This window comes from Nipponia nippon, unplaced genomic scaffold (genome assembly GCF_047370975.1).
Source record: "Nipponia nippon isolate SJK-2023a ecotype South Korea unplaced genomic scaffold, ASM4737097v1 scaffold_2, whole genome shotgun sequence".
Classification (NCBI taxonomy): domain Eukaryota; kingdom Metazoa; phylum Chordata; class Aves; order Pelecaniformes; family Threskiornithidae; genus Nipponia; species Nipponia nippon.
The window spans coordinates 106,488,813-106,511,012 of record NW_028262336.1 but is presented as its reverse complement, the minus strand read 5'-3'; the positions used below and the strand labels follow the sequence as shown (position 1 = coordinate 106,511,012).

The following is a 22,200-nucleotide window of genomic DNA, read 5'->3' as shown; positions in this document are numbered from 1 at the left end:
AAAAGATGCAGTTCCTCACTTTAGGCAGTTAGCACCTCCTTTAAAAAGTTGACATAAAGAACTCTTAGCAGTTAGTAAAATGTTTCTCCACAGCTAATAGCTCCTTTCCCACACCTGTGGATCTTATAGACAGGTTAACACCCAAAATGTAACAAATGTAACATTTTTCAATAAATATTTTTAATTATTTTTTACCATGTTCGTAATGATGTTATCAGAGACTCTGTAAGGCTTCTGCTCCTTAGATCCAAGGCTATCCCATGACAATAGTGTGTTGAAATGACAGTCCCATAAAGATGGAAAGTGAATGTGTGTGTGTGTATCCACGTGCAGAGACAGTCAGAGGACAAGAAAACATGCTCTTTCAATAGGCAACCCACCATGCCAATCATAACTGATCAGTTTTTATTTATACTTAAAGGTCTTGATTCATGAAACCATCCATCTTCTAAAAGCAGAGGCTCAGAGTTAAATACGTTTGACTTTGAGCATTTTCCAGATTTAGGGCTGAATTTCAAAATAAAGAAAGGCAGAGTGAGAGAGCCATGTGCCCACAACATTCTTCTGCAGGCTGCCTGCATCTCCTGTGTCTTTGCAGCAAGAGCTGCCCCCATTGCTTCTGGGTCTCAGGAAGAGGCTGCAGATCTCCAGAACTGATAACATTTGAAATGTATGTGATAAGTTAAAAGGACAGATGAAAAAAAGTATCGCGTCAATAATGTAATCTCTCACATAGCATAAGAACATTATGGCATTAACATATTCCTCCCCGAGACTTCTAATATTAGAAATACTTTCAAATTGCCACCACCAATAAAGAATCAGCCCACCACATGTGGATCTTCCTTAAAAAAAATTCCCTCACAAAATATCACCTGCTCATTTGTAGATAAAATACTCCTCCCTAACTCAAGCCAATAAATCCGTTATGCCATATCAGAAAAGCCCTGTGCTCATCATATTAATGTGAGTATAATGCATGCACAAGCACACCCCGCATGCACGATAGTAACGTTCTTGTAATAAATTTCAGGCTTTGTGGCTCTGTAGCTATATCTTCAGCCTTCTGCCCACAAATCCTCCTCCTCAGGGATTACATCTATTACTGCAAAGCTCATCTTTTACCCAAACATGGAATTTCTCAACCCAAAGTTGCATTTTCTTGGGGCCCTGGGGCTGAATAATGTTCAGTGCTTCTTTGGAGTGCAAAATGTTTAAATTTGCATATCAGTATCAATTCCAAATATACAGAGGCACAGACACATTTTCAAAGGACTCCAGCCCAACTTTCTGTCCTTGGAGACAGCTTCCTCCAAGAGGTGAACCGGAGGCTCAGCTCAGAGTCCTTGCATTAGCTGGCCTGTGCTGGAGGGACAAGTTTGTAGTCACATTTCCATACTGACGTACCACTGTGTGCCACCTGAGTGCTCAGAGCTGCATATCTGAATCAAGCCGTCACCGTGTCCTCACACCTTTACATGGTGAGCGGCCAGACCAGGGACAGGGAAGTGCTCCCTGCTTCCTTGACCTAAGCGTGTCCTGCAAGGCTGACCAGGATAGGCATCAGCTAAACTCATGCCAAGAGGCTCAGAAATCCTGAGAAACCACTGCCTCCTTTCAAGCTGCTCATCAACTCTGGAAACCAAGCCATCAACTCCACCTCCCTCACCTCCAAGAGCAGGCACTGAAGAAACTCCCCTGAGAAAGAGGGCTGCAGTGCAGCCCCCTGTGTCCACAACAGCCCCTGGCAGGTGATCTCTGCAACTGCTTCCTCAATAGTTTATAAAAAAACCTGTATACTTACTGCCTATTTGCAGTTGTTAAGGGGAAGATGTAGAAGAAAACATTTTAAATAACAGGGACCAGTGCTCCTTCCTTTCACTATGGTGTTGCTTGCCTTCTAAAATCCAAGGAACAAGCCACGCACTTCAGGAGTGGGAAGATGAGGAAGCAACAGCCCATGATGTACCCTTCGCCCTGTTTGCACCCCGGTACCTCTGCATGTGTCCAGCTGACAGCAGAAAGTGCCGTGGCATTTCTATTAAGACGGGCTGCTTCTTCAGCATGGAAAGGTGCAGAAAGCATGTGGTCAAACCAACAAGACCATCCAAAGCCATTGCTTTCCCGCTAATGGCATTTGAGAGCAAGATCGTTTCAGCAGGGACTGGGAGGTCAGCTATATAAAAGCAAATATTGTTACTTAAACTGGAGGCTTGGGAAGCCACACCATTGTCCTGGCTGCTTTCTAACCTGGCTTTGCTATGAAGAACTTGCTCCATCAAAAACAAAACTACTTTTTAATGGGTGCCAGGGACTCAACCTCAGGTTTTAAATTCACAGATCTACAAAACATTGGCATGCTTTCTGGGGCTCTTCCAATGCTATGGAAAGATTTGCCAGTGAAATCAGAGAACTAACGATCATATTTGTGAGCCTGCCTGGTACTAACAACTCCAATCAAAGCCAGTCTGTTTTGACTTCTTATGCCTTGTTGACGTGCCAGCAGTGGCAGAAAGCTTTTCTCATCTGCTTAAAGTCGTTGCATGACTGACAGCCAAGTCCTCAACAAATCTTTCAACAAAAAAATAAAAGTCTCTGGTTACAAAAGTCTGTCACTAGTGTCCCACTTGAAGTGAGAGAAGCACTACACTTTCATGTCACTCCTTAAAAACATGGGAGAAGACTGTCTGTAATGTTAACAAAACACAAGATATGGACTCAAGAAAAGGCAGAAAAAAACACGTTAAATAAACACAAGAGGTGACTATATGAAAAACAAATAATCTCAGATGCATTTGAATGCTTGTCTGGAAAGCTCTGCAGTGTTCAGGGGAAACCTGCAAAATATTTGCTACAGCAAGTGTTTCACTGTTGTTAATTTTATTTCTTCTCCAGGCCATCACAGGTAAACACTACCTCTATGGTTTAACACTTCTCTCTATGGTGAAACATCATCTCTATGTTGAAAAGTGTCCCTTGAAACAATACTTAAACACCAGCGGAGTGATTCAGGTGCCCAAACAGAGATGTCTGGTGCTATTTTAGATCCCCTAGAATATCAAGCCTGGCCTTCAGCTGCTGCAGGTCCTCTTGGTCCAGCCAGCCCAGGGAGAAGTCTGAGATATCTTAGGAGATCCCAGATGGCATGAGATATAGGTGTTTAGGGCTCTGAATCCCAACCCCAGTGCTGTACTTATTGACCCTTATTGTGGAAGTTCTTCAGAAGCAGGAAATCTCTGACTTTCTCATCCTGTACAGCACTAAGCAGTGTTTACAAATAAATACAAGCTTGTAGCAATGCAGGATCTGAGTAGCTGAAAAACCTTGTAGGTGACCTGTTGTCCTGCTTGATGAGCCATCCAGATAATGGGAAGATGACTTTAAAGTGACTTGGAGCTCCATGCATCCCCCTGGACCTGCTCTGCAGCTGCTTCCAGGCAGCTGGTGGGGAATGCAGCCAGGGGCACCAAGCAGTTTTGCAGGAGGTGGCACCATGGGGAGGGCTAGCATGGTCAGCACAGTGTCTCCTACCTCTGCAGATCTGCAAATGTCCTCTCTTATGGATCGTGACCAGGCAAACACATTATATGGTTCCGTAAACTCCTGCATGAGGGAAAAATGACACTATTTCTTTGTTCTATCATTATTCCTAGCCAAGTTTAGGTGCTGCATACACATGCCCCTAGCTGGCTGCTTCTGGTGCTGTGGAATCTGGCAAGAGGACATCCAGCTGCTCACGCTGGGCTCTGCTGAGGTCTGAACGCTGAATAAGAGTCCTCCCAGTACCAGCAGGACTGGTGTGTGAAACTGGCACTGGCATGTCCCTGCTCCACCGTTTTTTTGCGTGAAGAGAATATACTGTTTTCCAGTCCTATCACTTTTTGTTATGGCTACAGCTGAGCGAGTTACCTTATAGGCTACGTGCTCACATGAGGTGAGTCAGCTCTCCTTGAGGTCAATGGGAGCCATTCTACTGACTTCAGAGCAGGCCTTTCCATACTGCATGTGGAGAGCCGGGCTTATCTCCTAACAGCACCTAAAGCAATATAACTAAGCAGACAGTACTGGATACAATGACCACTTCAAAACTCTAATGGTAGGATGTCCCATGTACAGCAACCTTTGGATTATTTACAAGCTATCTAAGAGACACTAGCTATGGAAAAAGAGGCTGCTGGCTGCTTGGCACCGTTCGAATTTTAAGAGCTTGGTTTAAGGGCCTATGTATCAGACCGTTACGTACTTGTTCTTTATTTTCTTAGTCACTGTTTACGTGAATACAAAAAGTACAACATGGCTTGGCTTTTCCTTCTCACCCTCTTATCACAGCAGCCACAAAAGTTCCCAGACCAGAGCTTGTTGCTGCTATTTTGGAAACGACACAGAGATCCAGCTATAAAATTTTCATGGCCAATTATTGTTTTGGCAGGCTGACAGTGTTCGCCTGCAGATTGCATGGTAATTTTCTATTGTTCGTTACTCAATAAAATCTGAGTGGAATCTCTTGATAGATATGCCTCTAACCCAAAGGCCTCAAATTTGGTCTTTACTCTGCCAGATTTTCAAATGATATTGTAAACAGCAGGAGTGTTAGAATATCTCAAAAAGGTCACTGAAATCTTTTACAACAGGGAGTCTTAGGCTTTCTGACTAAAATACTACCAGCTGCCTTAAAAAAAGAAAAGGTTCCTCTGCATTTGTACCTCATGTTGTCTTGCATACTGCAATGCTATAAGAAAACTGATTATAAAATGAGGTTGAGAGTCTGATTTCAATCCACAAGAGCAGAGAAATTCAGTGTTTATGCTAGAAACATTACCATTCAGAGCTAAAACTCTGTTCAAACTGATTATCCACTTTGGCATTCCAGCTTTAAAATTATCCTCCAAATAAGAATGAGAACCCCATTTCGTTCAGTACTATGGGCTGAATGCACTATTAGTCAGTATGAAGGCTTGGTCATGCATAGCTTCAAGGGCAGTTTTGGGTGTTTGAAGAATGGAAGTTTGGCTCCCGACCTGGGAATCGGTGCATACAGAAATAATAACCAACCTTTTTTTAACTTTCTATTCCATAGAAGTGCATCACAGCCTGCGGCTCTCATATGATATACTGGCATGTACCTCATAGTAATGTCACCACAGAGCAAAGCAAGGGTATAAAACTCGCCACAGCAGTCAGCCAAGCTGTGAGGATCTCCAGTGCACTGGAAAACTTGGAAGACGTTGGTTTGATAGCTAATACAGTAACAAAGCTGGTACTGGGGGCAGCGGCTGGCACTGTTCACTCTGATGAATCTGAATCTTGACATTTGGCACAATTGCTTTTTACAGGTCACTGTCAACTAAAAGTTTGGAGCTGCTGAGTTACAGTGAATTAAATGTCTGCAATCTGAAAACAACCTGTACATAATACTTGTATTTCTACCTGGCTAGTATATGAGGTGTTATTCCTTTTTCAGATCTAAACTGTTTAAAAACTCCCACCAAAAATTAAAGTCAACAGGTGTTGTTTTCTGAATAAAATCATTACGGAAAATGTTACTAGATAGTCATAAGACCCTTTGTCTTTGAATAAAATAGTTTGGAAAGATCTGTGTCTATGCTTATGCACTAGAGGTCTCAGCAGTATCACTTGATTTAGGCTAAACCATTCTGTCACGTAAGTGCAACTCTCCAGCTGCTAGTTTATTTTCCAAAACCTCACCTTTTAATAAAAGAGAAAAAACCCCCAGTCTCTAGCTGTTCAGCTCACAAAGAAATCCTCATAAATATATAAACACAGTGTAATTTTTGTAGGTGTATCTGTGAGTCTACAGAGAGGCCGGAGGAGCAAGAGGTGAGCTGTTCCCATTTAGCTGTGTAGGTGTTGGATGCCTGGTGACCATAATTGAAGTACTACCATTGCTAGTTACTTCAGAGAAGAAAGGCTGGGGAGAGTCAGAGAGCTATGCAATGACTGCACCTCACTGTTTGCTCTCAGGAGAAAGGGACAGGGACAGACATCATACTTGCACTTTCGGATGGTCTTTCAACTTCGTGGCAAAGGGCAGAGGGGAAGAGATCTCAACCTCCTACCAATTCCCAGTTCCCAAACTACAGCAAGGTATGTCTTCCACCATGCCAGACTGAAGCAGGGGGATGCATCTATCTGTGGGAAGAAGGTTTCTTAGGCATGGGCATAGCAATCCCTCCAAACAAGCTGTACGAACAGCAGTGGATCAAGTCTGCAGTTATTTTGCTCCCTGGCATCCTTGAGAGGATGAAGGATCCAAGTCTTTCCTACTGATTCGTCTTCAGACAGAAAGGTTTACACAGAGAATATTCTGTTCCTCATAACCATAACACACAAAATGAGAAGCAATAGGTCTCACTTGCAGCAAAGGAGTTCTGGGAAAGCATTCTGACAGCTACGCCCGGGAATTACCTGGATCCTCCAGGAAGGAGGGCATAGCCTGGGATGGAGATGGACTAGATGAACTCTCTTCAGCCTTATTTTCTATAGTTCTCAGAAACCCTCTCTGCAGTCCTCCATCACAGACTCAGTCCCTGCAATGCACAGTACGATGTGCAGTGGAACAGCATACACTCTCTGATGACTTTAGCCACAGTTGCAGAAAGGGAAATAAGAGTTTTGTCCAATTATCTTGATGTCGGTGTTGTGAAAGTTTCCATAACATGTAATAAAGCCTGCTTGGTTAGGGGCCAGATGCTCCTTTGTCCTTGATGAAGAGAAGAGGAGCAGAACCCAGCTTGAGCTTAGCACAGGAGAAAGAAGAGGGGAACAATGCCTCTGCAATGTGGTTTTGCAAAACTACCACAGAATTGCTGCTTCTTGAGTCCTGGGGGACAGTATTTGAGCAATGCAGTATGATATATTCATCACAGGCAGAATTTAAAAAGCTAGATAAACAACAAACACAAGCCCTCTGGGAGGGGCAAACCAATGATTAGTTGTAGCAGCTGTAGTACTGTGGCGTTCTGGTCCCACTTCTGTTACTGGTGCCAAAAGGAGAGTACCAAGGGAATCACAGCAGCATGAAAACCACGTCTGCTGCCAGAGAAAGTACTTGCTGAATTCTGTGCAATGAAGTTTCATCTTTTCTGCTGTGCTTGGACGTAAGAGTTATTCATGTGCAACTCAAATGTGACTCTCATTTATTCAGGGTTTGCTTGTACTACCACTAGTTGTTTCTTAAAAGGCAGGTGTTTCAAACCCATTGGATTTGGGTCTTCTCAAATCATGTGATGTTTTCTATGAGTGTAGTGTGGGTCCTACTCCAGGATTTTCCACAAGAGTAATGAATTCAGAATGGTAGCATTATAGATATCATTGCTTAATTCACGCGGACAAGCAAACATCTCTGCTGCTGCTTCTGCTGCTATGCTAACAATAACAAATCATCTCATGTTTTTAAATTATCAGAAAAGAAACTTTAGGTGTTATTTACCTGCAAAGAGTTTCTACAAGGTCCTTGTCAAGAAAATCATGATCTTTCTTTACTGCAGCAATGTCAATGGGAAACTGGGAGTCTATAAAAGGAGACACAATATTAAGATGACTGCTTGCTATTCAAATTAAAATACATTGTCTTCATCTAAAATGCTTTGCATGTGCTTGCTCACTGAAACCTAGTATGACCAATTTCACTCAGCTCTGGTTCCCTTCCAGCTGTATTTGTGACCCTTTCAGTCACTTTATTATTTTTTTTTTCTTTTAAAGGTATAGTTGAACGTCCTGTGCACCAAAGAGAGAGCAAGATTATTTCATTTTGGCTTTAATAAGATACTCAGTTGTTAGCTGTTCTTTCTAGTGCCTAGCACAAATGAACGAAATCAGGGAATTACCAACAGACTTTATCCACAGGAGCAACAAGGTTCACCATTCCCATCACAGTGACTTAATGAGTTATTTGCTAGACAGACTTTTCCCATGACACAGAAATGTTCTGCACTTTTTGCTTTTAACACAGGTCCCAATAACAATGATTTCAGACAAAGGGTTACTCAAGTAACAGAGACAGAAAAAAAAGAGCTGAATTATAACCCCCAATATTAGCTAAAAAGCCAGACTAGTGTGCTGGAAGCTGACATTTGTAATGAAAAGTGACATGGCTGCAACACATTAGTGGGCTCTGTAACAGTGGGATGGGTTCCAGCGCTGTGGCTGTTCTCCAGACTGCTCTGCCATGCTTAGGTACCTCAGCAGGATGCTGGGATACAGGAACTGCAGCCAGCATTTCCAGACACTAGTGCTTAACGTTGACACAATAGATGCCTGTAAAAAGAACCTTGTTTTCAGAGGCGCAGAGTGTCTAGAGTGTACACTGACTGTATGGGAACTGTGGGAGCCCAGCACAGGTTGCTTTTGGGAGGGAACATCCCTTTGAGTCTGGGAGGCAGCAGGCTCTCCTTTCCATGGGCAAGCGGGGATCTGAGATACTCTGATTACAAGGCAGACACAAAAGTACTACTGGGCACCCAGGGACTGGTAGACACACATCTATGTCAGCTTTGGTCTTGGAGGCTTATTAGTCTTAGTTCCTTGCTGGGTTTAACAGAGCCCTTTTGGCTCCTGAGGAGCCACCTGAGCATTTCTGCATGGTGCTCCCAGTACCTGGGCACCTGAGCCTTAAGGGACCTCAGCTGGCCATCAGAAGCTGCAGAGGTGTCCTCGTCCATCCCACATGTGGGGATGGATGGTGTCTGAGCCGGCTCTCAGCAGAGCTGGCTCTGACCCACGAGGTTTCTTGGCCATCGCTCCATGCGTGGAGCCGTGCTGCCTCCAGACCCAAGCTGACCCTGGAAGGTGTCCAGCGGTGTTTGGCAGAGCTGCACTTCGGCTAATAACCCTGAGTGGGCCTGAGCTGGCTCTGTGTCTCTGGCAGACAGAACATGCAGTTTGGGAAAAGTGAGGATCAGCTGCAGCTTCCCTCTCAGCATTAAGCTAGGGAGAGCAGCAAAAACCCAGCCCCAGTCCCCAAACTACTCCTGAATGCAGCAGCAGTGCACCCACTCACCCTGCCCTCGGGGACGCCGCTTCCCTGGGCACGAACTTTGCAGCTAGGAAGGGGACACGGCCATTTGCTTTGAGTTAGCACCAAAATATTGGCTTTTCTTGCTTTGCAAATGTAAAATGCAGCTCATATTATTCACTTTTAGTAACTTTGAAGAGTTTTTAAATCTTCTTTTCAGTAAGATTGACATTTTCAGTAACTTTCAGTGTTTTCAATCTTATTTTAGACACAGTTCAGGAAGTTTAAAAAAAAAAGAGACTTACGTGTTTGGATTTTTTGTACTTGTTTTTGTTAATCTTCGAGGTTTACACAAACTATGTCACTCTTTTTTTAATTCCCATGGCTATGAGGAGAAGAATCTTACTTTTCTTTAGGCACTTGTATGACTCCAGCAGCTGAGGCTTTGTGAAGCAGCCAGCCATGGCCATAACTCAGTCAAATGTAGAGTTGGCCGACTGCAAGCTCTCCTGGCAAGGACCCAGTACACTTTTGGTACCGCACAAAGAGGAGAAAAACCTACTTACCCTCATAGAACTGAGCATATTGGGGAAATCCAGCTGCACGTAACCAGTCACACGCTTCCTTTGCTTCGATTTCTGAGAAGAGAAAAAAGTTCACACTTTGTTATTTTGCATTGGAAGTTCTTTTAGTTACAAGGAAATAGCAAAGATACTTGGCAGTAGCTGTTTGTTGCTTAAAAGTACTGTCATCACTCTGAAGTACTTTTTAATAGCATCAGAAAATAAAATAGTCCCTCAAAGAAATCCCCCTGCCTCCACAGGACTCTGGGGTTTGCATAGCCGCTTGGTGACCGGGATGAAGTGTTAACCATCTCCACGCAGCAGGAGAAGTTTCTCAGCCAGGCCTGTGGTCCTGTGTCCTATCCTCCTCCAAGGGTATGTTGTTGGGGAGAGGTGAAGATGAAGGAGGGTGGAAATGGGGTGACAGGGAGTAGGGTGGAAATGGGGTGACACTGTTTTTTCTCCTGCTCTGACACTTCTTGAAGAGAAAAATCCCACAGGAAAGCCACTGAAAGCTCTGCCAGGAAAACCCCAGTGCAGGTCTCATGTTACTGAAGGGACAATTGCACAGGTAGGATGCTCCTTTCTACCTTTAGCCATCTGAACTCCATTATGCAGACTGCCTCCATAGTCAATAGAGAGACAGTTACTTCCAAAGGGTGATTCATTTCACCTTAAAGTAGTGTCTAAAATAGGTGGGATAAATCAACTACTGACAATGATTTTCTCTTGTGGCTGCTAACGGAGGGAGGATAAACAGCTACAGGTATGTCTGTGCAGCTAAATAAAATACATACAGGCAGTAGCTTCAAGCACTGGACCCCAGACTGATCACTCTTTAATTTTAATCCACTTCCAGGCCTGTTTTGGAGTGTTTCAGTTATCTATCAAGACAAATCTTTTCTTGAGAAGGCTAGTACTAAGCAGTGAGGAGAGGAATCAGTCTGTGTCATCTTGTCCCTGCCTCTCCACTATTTAGAAGTATGGACACAGCTGATGCTGGACTAGGTTTCCCCTTTCAAACAGCTTTCACTGAATAAGATGTATCCCACCCCTATGAAAGAGGAGGGGGAATCATCAGCTGGACAAGAGAATAGTCCCTCCTTATTTTGGGGGTGACAGTAGGAATAGGTGAGCATGAGGGAATGGAAGAAAATAATGTTTAAGAGGGGGACTACATAAGACCTAAAGCTTTTTGCACAGGAGATGTAGATCCACCCCATGCAATTACTAAAGCAGCAGTAAGTAAATGTCAGCTACACAAAAACAGAGGATAAATTTTGAAGCGTCTCCAGCAAAACAGACTTTGTGCACTCCAGCAGTCACACACATGGTTATGTACCCAACCTCTGAGATGACTGATGCATGTTGACAGTAGGGTACCTCAATTTCTACCAAGCTCTCATTTTATGGAAAGCAGCATGCCAGGTCTGACTCTGCCCCGCACCCACGTTGCCTGCATGTGCAGCTGCTCCCAGAGTGACTGGAGGAACAGCTGAAAATAGAGGCTCACCCAGATAAATATGGGTTGCTGAGGAAACATCTCCTTGCTGCCCAGATCTAGAGCAGGATCTACCACTTGAACAGTTTCGGTTTACAAGATCAAAGTCAAAACACATGTCTACACCTTTCACATTTGCAAAACGCTAAGGAATGGAGTGTGCAGGTGTTGAAGAAAGTAGACATTTTATGTTGCTTATTATTCAACCTGAATGAACCAGTCAAGGGTTTTGGCATATTTGTGGCTGTAAAATCTAGGCAGCCATAATACAAACTCCTAAATATAAAACAAGCAATGGAACTGGAAAAAGAAAATCAGGCTCAGTTGCTCTTCTGCATGTTCTGCCTTGCATGGAAAAAAATTCCAGTTGTAAATCTGTTTTCTACTAAAATCCATTTTTATAGATAGAAGATGCTGGTGTGAAATTTTCCTCATGTAATTCTGTTCAAATCATTCATTATACCCTTTATGACTTTAGCCACTGAAGCTCATCATAAATCCTGCTTTGAATATACTCTGCAGTATGTGACCCACACACCTTTTTGATCCTCTAAATACTGAGTCACACCAGCAAATTTTGTTGCAGAAATCAAAATTCAGAATACAAGGTCTACTTATCAAAAGCCCAATTTCCCAAAGACAGCCAGCAACAGCTCCGCAATGGCCGCAATCATTAGCAGTGCTGAAAAGGATTTACCACCAGGTCTTCATTTGCTTTGACATTAGTTCATGTCAAGGCCAAAAAAGGAGTATGAAAGTACATTCAGTTCTTAACACTGCACAAAAGAATGAGCAGCTTACATAAAACGTGGCTCTCACTACTGCACATCTGTGTGCTGAAAGCACATCTCTATTATGTTCCAGTGAGACTGAATATTTTTATTAAATGCTTGGAAAAAAGACAAGTCTTTATACTTTTTTCTTTTGCTTAATTCAATCTCATGAAACACAGATGAATCAATCCCATTTCAAAACGTATTTTACAACTCAGAACAGCTGTACGTACATTCTGGCTTCATCTGGCCTGGAAGCACAACTAACGGAGGCTGTGGGTGATGGAGAATGCTACCATTTAATGCTCTTATATGCTTCTCATATTTCAATGTTTTATGCAGTTGGCTGCTCAGAGGAGCTTGCTGAGGAATCTTCCTGCAGCCCAAGTGAGATCTAAAAAATCTCAGGTTGCAGTGGGTGAATAATTGCAGGGAATAACCAAGGAAGTAAATCTCACCCATTTTTTTTCTTTTGTATGAGACTGTAACACTCTGCAACCAGTCAAAAATGATTGATGATGATAACTTCTGCTTTCAAATGTTTGACTCTATCTCCTCCACGAAGGAATCTATTGGGAGTATTCTCATTTTCTAAATGATCATCTCAAACAAACAGATTTCCCTCGAATAAGGTTTGCTAAGTCTGCTTCCAGGATACTGGGTCTCACACATGTATCAGTCCCCAGTTCCCTCCCATATCTCTTTCCTTTTTGGTCTTATTCAGAGGACAGCAGAAGGGGAGAAGTGCAATGTGCTGCTGGCCCAGCCAATACTATGACTTCGCTCATATCAGTGTATTTCTACTGGCTAAAGGCACCTGTTCCAGCCATTCCCCTCTTGGCCACTCCTGTGGTTTCGGTGAAAAGGCACAGACAAGGATTTACTCCTCAGCAGACACCAAAGGTGATTTCTATATTATCTTGCTCCGGGCATGTAATCCAAGTTACAGTTCAGAATGCAATACAGATTCTTTCATTACTGGGTATTGTAATGTTTAAAACATAATTTGAGATGGTCAGTTTAACCTTCTCTTTCTGTGCACATGCTCTAATATTTGCCTTTTTTTACTTGCTAGTTAAACATCAGTGAAGACTTCTTTGAGGAGAGATGAGTACAGCATCAAAAAGACCTTGCTGAAGCTGTCAATGAAGGGCTGCAGAAATATGGTGTTGGTCCAGTTCTGTTCCCACATCCAGGCTAACGCAGGGGTCTGAACCAGCCTGCAGCAGCTGCACCGTCTTGGTGCAACCGTGAAGGACCTGGAAAACTACAGGTGTTCACAGGTGGCTCCAAGGCAGCTTGTCAACAACACAGAGAAGGGCTGTCACACTAAGAAGAGTGATTTTAGGAGAGCACATGGCTCATAGTTTTGCACTCAAGGCTGGCAGGAGCCACAGGTCCTCCCAGAAGCATGTGAGCCACCACCAACCCACAAGTAGCATCTCCCTTGGCATGACCAAAAGGCTGCTCACCCCAGTGCTCCTGATGGTGGGTTTGTGCTTATGCACTACTGCCGTGCTCTGCTGACTGAAAAAACGTCAGGGGTAATATACCTACTGCTTTCCACTTGCTTGTGCAGCAGTTAATGACAATCATTAATTATTAAGGCCAGATAATAACTCAGTCACAAATATTGACAAGCATCAATATGTCTCACAATACTTGAATTCTCAGGGCTTTTTTCAGTTTTTAGTTGAAGCTTGATAGGAAACAAGTTTCTCTTTTACATTTCACTTTTCTACCAGTAGTGAGTTATAACTGAGATCCACACATGCAAAAGCCCTCCAGCCACATTTCTGGTGAGATCAGGATGATGATCTCCTCACTGCCTCCATATCCCTGTCATCTACCAGCTCTTTTCAGGAGGTATGTCCAAAGTCCCCTGTGCACAGACGTTGCTGCTGACCTTCCTCTCATCTCGCCCCAGAGGCTCCCCAGAAGTTGCCCCCTGCTTGACTGAAACCTTTCAGTGCCCATATGCAAGCAGGGACTTAAAACCTTGTCACACACCTCTTTGATCAGCCAAGCTATCTTCCCCTCCACCCCCACTATGGGATTGTGTCTTAATCTTTCCTCCTAGAGTTGTCCCACTGTGTATTAAATTAAATGTTTATCAGAGACACTGATACAGTAGCCCAAAGCATATACTGCACAGTAGAGATTGAAGTGCAAATCTCTGATCCTTTTTTTAATTTATTTAGGGTGTAAATAGAGCAAAATAAGGGGAGAGAGGTTCACCCAGGAAATGTGACAGATGTTCAGAGCACAGCTGGGACTTCACTTTGAGTGTTAAGCTGGTTTGAGCTTGTCTCCCACAGACCATGTGGGTGCTCTGGCTATTCTGGGGCTAAAATGGAGATGGTTGCTTGCAGTCTCTTCCTCTCTCCCAACACTTTCACTGATTCTTCACGAACTGCTTTGATGGTGCCCAGCACCAGAGGAAGACTCCAGCAGCCAGCTGCCACCAAAGGGGACATCCAGCTCTGCCTGCCCCACGCCGGCTGGCTCCTTCTCCTGCTTCCCTTCATGCCACAACCAACGCCTGGCTAACCCTGCAGAGATCTAGCTCAGTCCTCTAAGCTAGCAGAAAACTAACCCCACCAAAATCAGTAACGGTCTGCTGTTGGAGTACCAAGTTGACCCAGACCCTCTAAGGGTCCTGTTTAGTCCATATTAGCTGCATTTTAATGAGCCCAAGAAAATCAAACCACTGGGACAGTCCTTCCTCACATGAAAGAGAACTGTCTAAAAAGTTGTTTGGAGAAAATTGCTCTGTCAAGAGAAAATCGTGTAAATAAATTAATTTTCTAGCTTGGGACATTATCACTGTCCACAAATATTGCTGCTAAGACCTAGATACTACAGTCCTTTCCCTTTTCCTGTCTAGACATCAGCATTTCATCTTGTTTCTGCCTTTCTGCCATCCTCCCTCTGTCTCTTCTATCTTCTGTTTTGGTGTTTCTCCCTTTTTTTTAAACTATTTTTTTTATTTAAGATTCAGATATCCCTTTGCACAATGCAGTGAAAGAAATAGCAACTAGAATAAATAAGGTACATAATTACCCCATCTATTGTGTTTATGTCAACTTTATGTGATAACCTTTATTATTCATCTGTCTGTAACAAATCACTGTTTATGTTTACTTTTTTATTCCCCCTATATTGCTCACTACTTACATATAATTTACTAGACTTAAGATAAAATATCTGGGAGCATTAGAGAAAATGATTAATCAAGTCATTGGAAAGGGGTGTATTTTACTGCACACCCTCATCAGTGAGATCCAGTGGCCATCACAAGCCGGTCTGTTAGGTAGATGAGATCTCACTCTTGCAAGCGTTGTTTGGGAGCAGAGTAACAGCTTGGTTATAGCTCACAGGGTTTGCAGGTGGTTAGTCTGGTGCTATGCTTTACATTAACTTTTGGTCCTTGTCTTACTCTCTCCTTGAAAAGGAGGAAAACTGTTGGGATGACAGCATTTGTACTGCATCTTCCAGAACAACATCTACCTGGCATTTTAGGGTCAGTTTGAGGGCTCAGCTCAACCCTGGGTTTAATAACACCTTTTACTCTCAGGAGCCACTGTGGACCTGTGTGAAAGGTGAACCAGATAATACTCCTGGGGAGGAAACATTCATTGTGTCTTAAACCTGAGGCATGCTCAAGGCAGATGTAGAAACTACGCAGGAGAGCTTCAGCCTTGCCTCGCTGGTCTTGATGCATCCCTTTTGCCCCATACACCTGTCATGTCACCAATAAGCCATGCCACCACCCTGATGTCTTCCCAGAAGAGCACTCATGAGGGCAGATGGGATCTATAGGAAAGCTCAGTTCAGGCTGAAGCTGTGTAACAGGTCCAGCATGTTTCAGCTTCTTCTTGCAGCCCAGTCTGAGGTACTTCAGTGGCCCTCATTACTCTCCTGCACTACATCTCATAGTCTTTAAGATAATTATCCATGTAACTCTTATTCTTATTTTACAAATGGGTATTTAAAGCCCTTCAAAAGTGCATAAACAGGTCAGAGACAAGATTGGTGGGAACTAGGTGCCTGACTCCTTTAACTGCCCATAAAGATATGACTATGTCACTCCTCAGTTACTAATACCCTTAGAAATCTGGTCTGGACAGACCAAATCCCAAATTTCTGAAGTTCTTAGATACCTAAACCCATCCGCCATTGTCACTCAGCTACTACGTAACACTAAAGGCTGATAGGTTTCCATTGAATGGCATTTGCAAAGCTACTTTGGAACTAAGAAATTAGACTACAGTAGGGTAGCGGTGCTAAATTGTAAAGAACATGAAAATATTTGTCAGTATGAGAAAAGGTGACTTCCCAAGGTCACATAGGAAATTCACAGCATAACAGAAGCTCACATCTATAGCTTGCAAGGAGCAGGTTAATACCTTAACTACTAGATTATAGTCTCGCTTCACTACTCCAAGCAGGTTGGTGTAGATCATGGAAAAATACAAAGCTTCTCATATTCCCTAAGGAAAAAGTCTCATGCAATTTAATAAAGACAGATACAATTTTCTGTAACATTTTCACATTGTATTGTACCCACCAGAATTCTTTAAGAGGGAAAATTCCAAAGTTTTATTTATAGGATGGTATAAATTTTTGTGCAAAGGATATTGGTGTCTCTGAAATTATTTAGGCTTTTAGCATAATTTCCTGAGAACTCCATTTGAGGGAACGCTTTTAGGTAGAGGTCTAACCGTTTATCCCATTCCCTTCCACTCTATAGGACTTTCCCAGAAGAATTCCAATAATAACACAAAGGTAATTGTACCATGCAACTGTAAAATTACCATTTATAGTGCAAATATATAATAAATAAAATAAAACATAAGCATACAATGAATTTATATTATTTTACTACACTATGGTGCATACTCTTCAATAAATCCTGATAATAAGGTTTTCAAAAGTGGAATTTCATTGGAATTATTTTATATCATGCCGTATAATTACTATTAGAGGCAAAGTTATGTTTTGCAAGCAAGGAACAAATAATGCTGTCAAAATGCTATTTTAATAGACCCTAAGCTTTTGCAGAATATTGTGGTACCAGTAATAATGCAATAAAATATGAACCTTTTAAACTACTGTGGCTGAATATAAATCAAATGTCAATAGAAAAAGATCCTTTCAAGCTCATGAGTAGTTTCTTTATGTGTAATTCTTTACACTTGTTGAGATGATGTCCATTCATGCTCTGACTTCTTAGAAAGGTTGAAAGTGAGAAGCATGATTATTTATGGACATGAAAAAAATCTCATATGCTGAGAGATGAAAAGATTGGGACTGTTTACCTTGGAGAGCAGATGAATAAGGAAGCGTTATGATAGAAGGGTACAAAATCAGGGGTAATACAAAAATAGGAAATTGGGAACTTCTATTCACTCTGCCTTGCAGCACAAGGACAGGGAGATTAATGAAAAGGGAGGAATGAAAAAGAAGGAAGGCAATCTAAACTGATAAAGTATTTTTTTAAAGAAGTATATAAAATTCATTGCCAAAGGACACTGGGATCAGGAGATGAGTGGGCTCAATACTGAGCTGGAGTCTTATCTGACTACTCACTGCTAGCACCACAGATTTGGAAAAGGATTCTCCAGAATGGAATAAATGAAACCAGACTAAAGACAGTGCTATGAGATTATTTTTTCCTGGTTAGATGACCCCTTATATAGCTTTTCCTTCTGAGTTACTGACATTTCTATTGCTCAGACATAGTCTGGGACTATATGAACTGTTTCTTTCAACCACTATGACAATTGTTTTGTTCCCCACGATAACCAAATTCTGCACAGCCCAGCTGGGACCCTTTTATCTTGAGCAAGGCTGCATTTCCCAAGAAGAAAGAAGAAAGGTGTGTTATTCCGGCAAGGAGTTAGGAACCTAACTTGCCTTTGGGTGAAAGAATTATGATTAATTCCTTTCCTAAATTAACGGGATATTGGTAAAGCTGGTAGGCCTGAGATTTATAGCAGGTTCACCAGGCATGAAACTTTACAGGTCTGGGAACACTCTGCCTGTATTAATATTTTTTACATCTGATCTCATCAGAGCTAGGTATATAACACAATGGTTTCACTCATGCTAATAACATGAAGGCAGCTATGCAAATAGCATCTCAACAACAGGGAAAATGCTAACAGTTGGCAGTGTCGGAGAGACCTTTGTACAATGTGCTACACCCAACAAGCTCTTTAAGCTGAGGGGTGACTTGCAGGGGCCAGCACAAAAAGCCATCAGGGGCACAGGGACACATCAAGACCTCAGGAGCAAGAAATACCCTAAGCGACTTCCAATTCAGAGTAATTAGCCACCCTTCCAGGCAGCCATCACTGTCCCTAAGAGTCTTCAGGATAAAATCAGTTCCCCAGGGAATTCTCCCATTATGTAGACTTCTAACTCCCTCTGCTGAGGTACAGGGTGTTCAGCACAATCAGGTACCTAAATATGAGAATGCAATGAGATTTGGACACCAAGTAGTTGTCTTAACATTTAAAAGTCTCAGACATAACATTAATACCACAGCAAAGACATTTAATAGTGCCAACTGATGCTGAAAAGTCACATCCATGTTATATGGCTCAGCTATGTGATAAAATCAAGAAATTCAGGTCCTTCTTTGAGTGTACTCTCCAGGTACTTGGTTGCTGCTTATCATCGTGATAACTTCTATCTACTGCTGGTTTCCCTTTCTCCTCAACTTTCTGTATCTTCCACTCCAAAGTCACTTAAAACTAACTCTCTGCCATTCATTTCTCTGACACTTTTGCTACCCGCTGTCCCACATATCCACTCAGTTAATACAACTTCACTCAATGCTAGTTCATTTCCTTTTTTTGCCATCTTCCTTTTGAATTCCTAAACCAGGATTTTAAATCCTCCTAACCCCCAAAATCTCTCCCTATCTTCAAGTATCACCTCGAAAACACTTTTCTTCTTAGCTTACAATTGATTTGTACAATGCAGCACTTTGTGATGACACTAATAAAACAAGAGCTTGCATCCCACATCTCATCTTGAGGTACTTTAAATGGTTATAAAAACTGATGCGGAAGTTATATATAGGGATCACATCATCCCTGGGTGAAATGCAGCTGCATTAGGATGAAATGTGGCAGCTGCATAAAAGAACGCTGCAGCAGTTTATGACAAGAAACAAGGAGAATACTTTATCCAGCTGAAACTACTAAGGGGATTTATGAGATAGATAAAATTCAAATAATATATATATATTGGGATCTGACAAGGACACCAGGCTCGCCTCCCTTTAGTCTTAGGAAAAATACGCTGGTATTGCTAATGGGCAGAAGTGATTAAGAGCTCGGTTCCCTCCACATCCTCCCCCTTCCCCATTAGGATTTATATTCCTTTTCTTGCCTTCTGACAGCCCCCATGAGTCTTGGCTCAGCACAGACTCAGAGGACAGAGTACCACCCACCCATTCCCCAGTACCACGCTGCCCATCCCACCTATTTGGCCTGCCATTCAAAAGCTGAGCATCGCTGACTTGAGAATTAACAGGGCTCTGATACATGAGCACTGTATGTCCACTGAAAAATGTGTTTAGATAAAGGTACGGAAAATGTGAGCCTTTAAGGGCTATAATATAAAATATGTTGTATTTTTAATGTGGAAGGAACATTATCAACTAGGTAGAGAAGAGATAGCAATCCCATCCCTTGGGATCTATTCCAAAACTTCTGGTGACTCATAGAGTCACTATGGGACAAATTTTGAAAACAGACTCTCATTTTATGAGTTTCTGCTTTTGGGTTTCCAAATTAAGAGATCTAGGTGGCATCTAAACTTCTACAAAGCATGGACCAAAGAGTGGCCTGAAGACCAAAACAGCTGCTGAGCTCTTATTTAGAAGGGAAATGTTGAGTCCAGGTGATGTTTAGAAAACCTTCAAGTGTGTGCTCACTTGCCACCCAGATTTGCTATAAAGCCATTTTTACAATGTACCACTGATACTTCCATAACTAATAGATATTAATAATAAGTAGTCATTGAAACATTGCACCTACATGCACCTGTTCATGTTATATGTTCATGTTACACATTCATGTTATATATCTTCTATTGGATTACTATTTTTGAAGAGTGAAAGAGCAAGTGAGTGGCCCACAGGCTGCAAAGCAGTTTTGCAGAAAAGGACCTGAGAGTCTGGTGGACACCAACTTGAACATGAGCCAGCAATGTCCCCTTCTGGCAAAGGAGGCAGGCAGCATCATAGGCTGCATTAGGAGGAGTGTTGCCAGTAGGTCAAGGGTGGTGATCCTTCCCCTCTTCTCAGCACTGGTGAGGCCACATCTGGTGTGCTGGGTCCAGTTCTGGGCTCCCCAGTAAAAAGAACATACAGATTTACTGGAATGAGTCCAGCACAGGGCTGTGAAGATGCTTAGGGGACTGGAGCATCTGACACATGAGGAGAGGCTGAGAGAGCCGCGACTGTTCAGCCTGGGGAAGAGAAGTCTCAGGGGAATCTTATCTATGTGTATAAATATCTGAAGGGAGGGTGCAAAGAGGGCAGAGCCAGGATCTTCTCAGTTGTGCCCAGTGACAGACAATGAGCACACACTGAAACAGAGGAGGCTCCGTCTGAACATCAGGAAACACTTTTTTACTGTGAGCGTGACTGAGCACTGGTACGTGTTGCTCAGGGAGGTGGTGGAGGCTTTGTCCTTGGAGATATTCAAAAGCCATCTGGACATGGTCCTCAGCAGCTAGCTGTAGCTGGCCTTACTTGAGAAGGGGGATTGGACAAGATGACCTCCAGGCGTGCCTTCCTACCTCAACCCTTCTGTGATTCTGTGACTATTTCAGGAAATGTGTAAAAATAACCCTAAACTGACCCAATAGCGAGGAGAAGAAAATCTCCACCAGCAACATATACTTCTCCTAGTGGAAAATTTCAGATGAAGACTTGCTTTAAACTCCTCTACACCCCTTTTCTTCTTGAGGAAGGCTAGCACCATTGATTTTAGGACCCAGAGAGTCATAGGAAGGGTAAGCATAACACCAGGGAGAGGTGTAGCTAACAGGAAGTAGATATGTACCAATTCCAACTGTACCACTTCTGGAAACTTGCCATAACTTTATACTTGGAATTATAAGTGTACTTGGACTAACTCTTTGATTAGATTGCTAATACTTTAATTACAGGAGCAGTAAATTCTTCGATCTGTACAGAAGGCATGTTTCTTCAGTGTACATAAATTGCACAAGGTGTTTTGTCTGGTACTCTGCTCTTGAGATCTGTTTTGAATTCGGATGCAGTAGATGGACCCCACTACGTGCAGCTTGCAGCCACCACCCGTCCTTGCAAGGTTTTGAAAAATGTCATCTCTTCAAGGCTAGGGGATATTTGCAGGCAGCTTGAATTCAAGCAGCATACAAGATGCACAAGGTCTCTGGAGCGGACTGACATTCAGAGGGCTCCCAAGAGGATGTAGTGCTGATCTGAGCATTAGTTTCAGCTCTCACGGGTACTTGTAACTCCAATTAAAGACAGCAATTTAATACCTCTGGAAGTCAGGGTTTTCAAGCTCAGTGCCCTAAACTGGAGGTCAAGGTTCACACTTCAACGCCTCACTTAGTTTTTCCACAATACCCAACATGGTTTGCATGTGTGCAGTACTGAAGCTAATTGGCCAGACAGTAATTGGACCTTGTCAGATGAAAGGCACTATGGAATGCAGGAGAATGCTTCATGTTATAATTTGAGTGAAAACATAAACAGTACCCCAAAAGATAGATGTTGTCATCATAAACTTTCTCTCTGAATTATGCAGATAAGTACAACAAAATGTAATTTCTTATCAACATATTAATTATTCTTTGATTATACCCTTCATGTGCTGTAGATGCTCAAATTACACGTGGGCAATCAGATATACATCAGAGAATCTCTACCCATCCGAGGTGGTCTTCAAGCTGTGAATTTATATTAAACACCAAACATTAATATGAAACTAACTCCCCTTGGAGATAATACTTTGATGTATTAATAAAAAAGACTTCTCAGTTCTTGTTTATCATAAATTAAAATTAAAGTGCTTTCTTTTAGAGTTCTGTGTGAGATGAGTAATTTGTAGTGCAAGAAACATTGTAAGAACAGCACATACAGAAGAGCTCAAAAAAAATTCAAGACAGAGGTGTGAATCCATGGCTTGTGTACAGTGAACGTAATGCAAAGTGCTGAGTTCCCTGGCGTTATCAGTATTATCTGCCGTTATCAGCTGATTAACACTACAAGAAGATGTGCTTTTAGATCCCACTGTTTCCTTATTAGCTCTTTCCATGAAAGGGCCTATTGAGAAAGATGTCCTGTGTAATTCTTTTGAAAAAACTAAACTCCAA

The 22,200-nt window shown here is 42.4% G+C and overlaps 1 protein-coding gene across 13 annotated transcripts in view; it reads right to left on the bottom strand.

Moving 5' to 3' along the window:
* The window catches only part of STARD13 (StAR related lipid transfer domain containing 13), a 303,153-nt gene that overhangs the window by 28,181 nt on the left and 252,772 nt on the right, over positions 1 to 22,200 (bottom strand). For all 13 annotated transcript variants that reach the window (XM_087756685.1, XM_087756689.1, XM_087756691.1 and 10 more), the window contains 2 exons: positions 9,541 to 9,612; positions 7,451 to 7,532 (listed from right to left, as the gene is read on the bottom strand). In XM_087756685.1, coding sequence (XP_087612811.1) covers positions 7,451 to 7,532; positions 9,541 to 9,612 — 154 coding nt within the window. The remainder of the gene's footprint in view (positions 1 to 7,450; positions 7,533 to 9,540; positions 9,613 to 22,200) is intronic.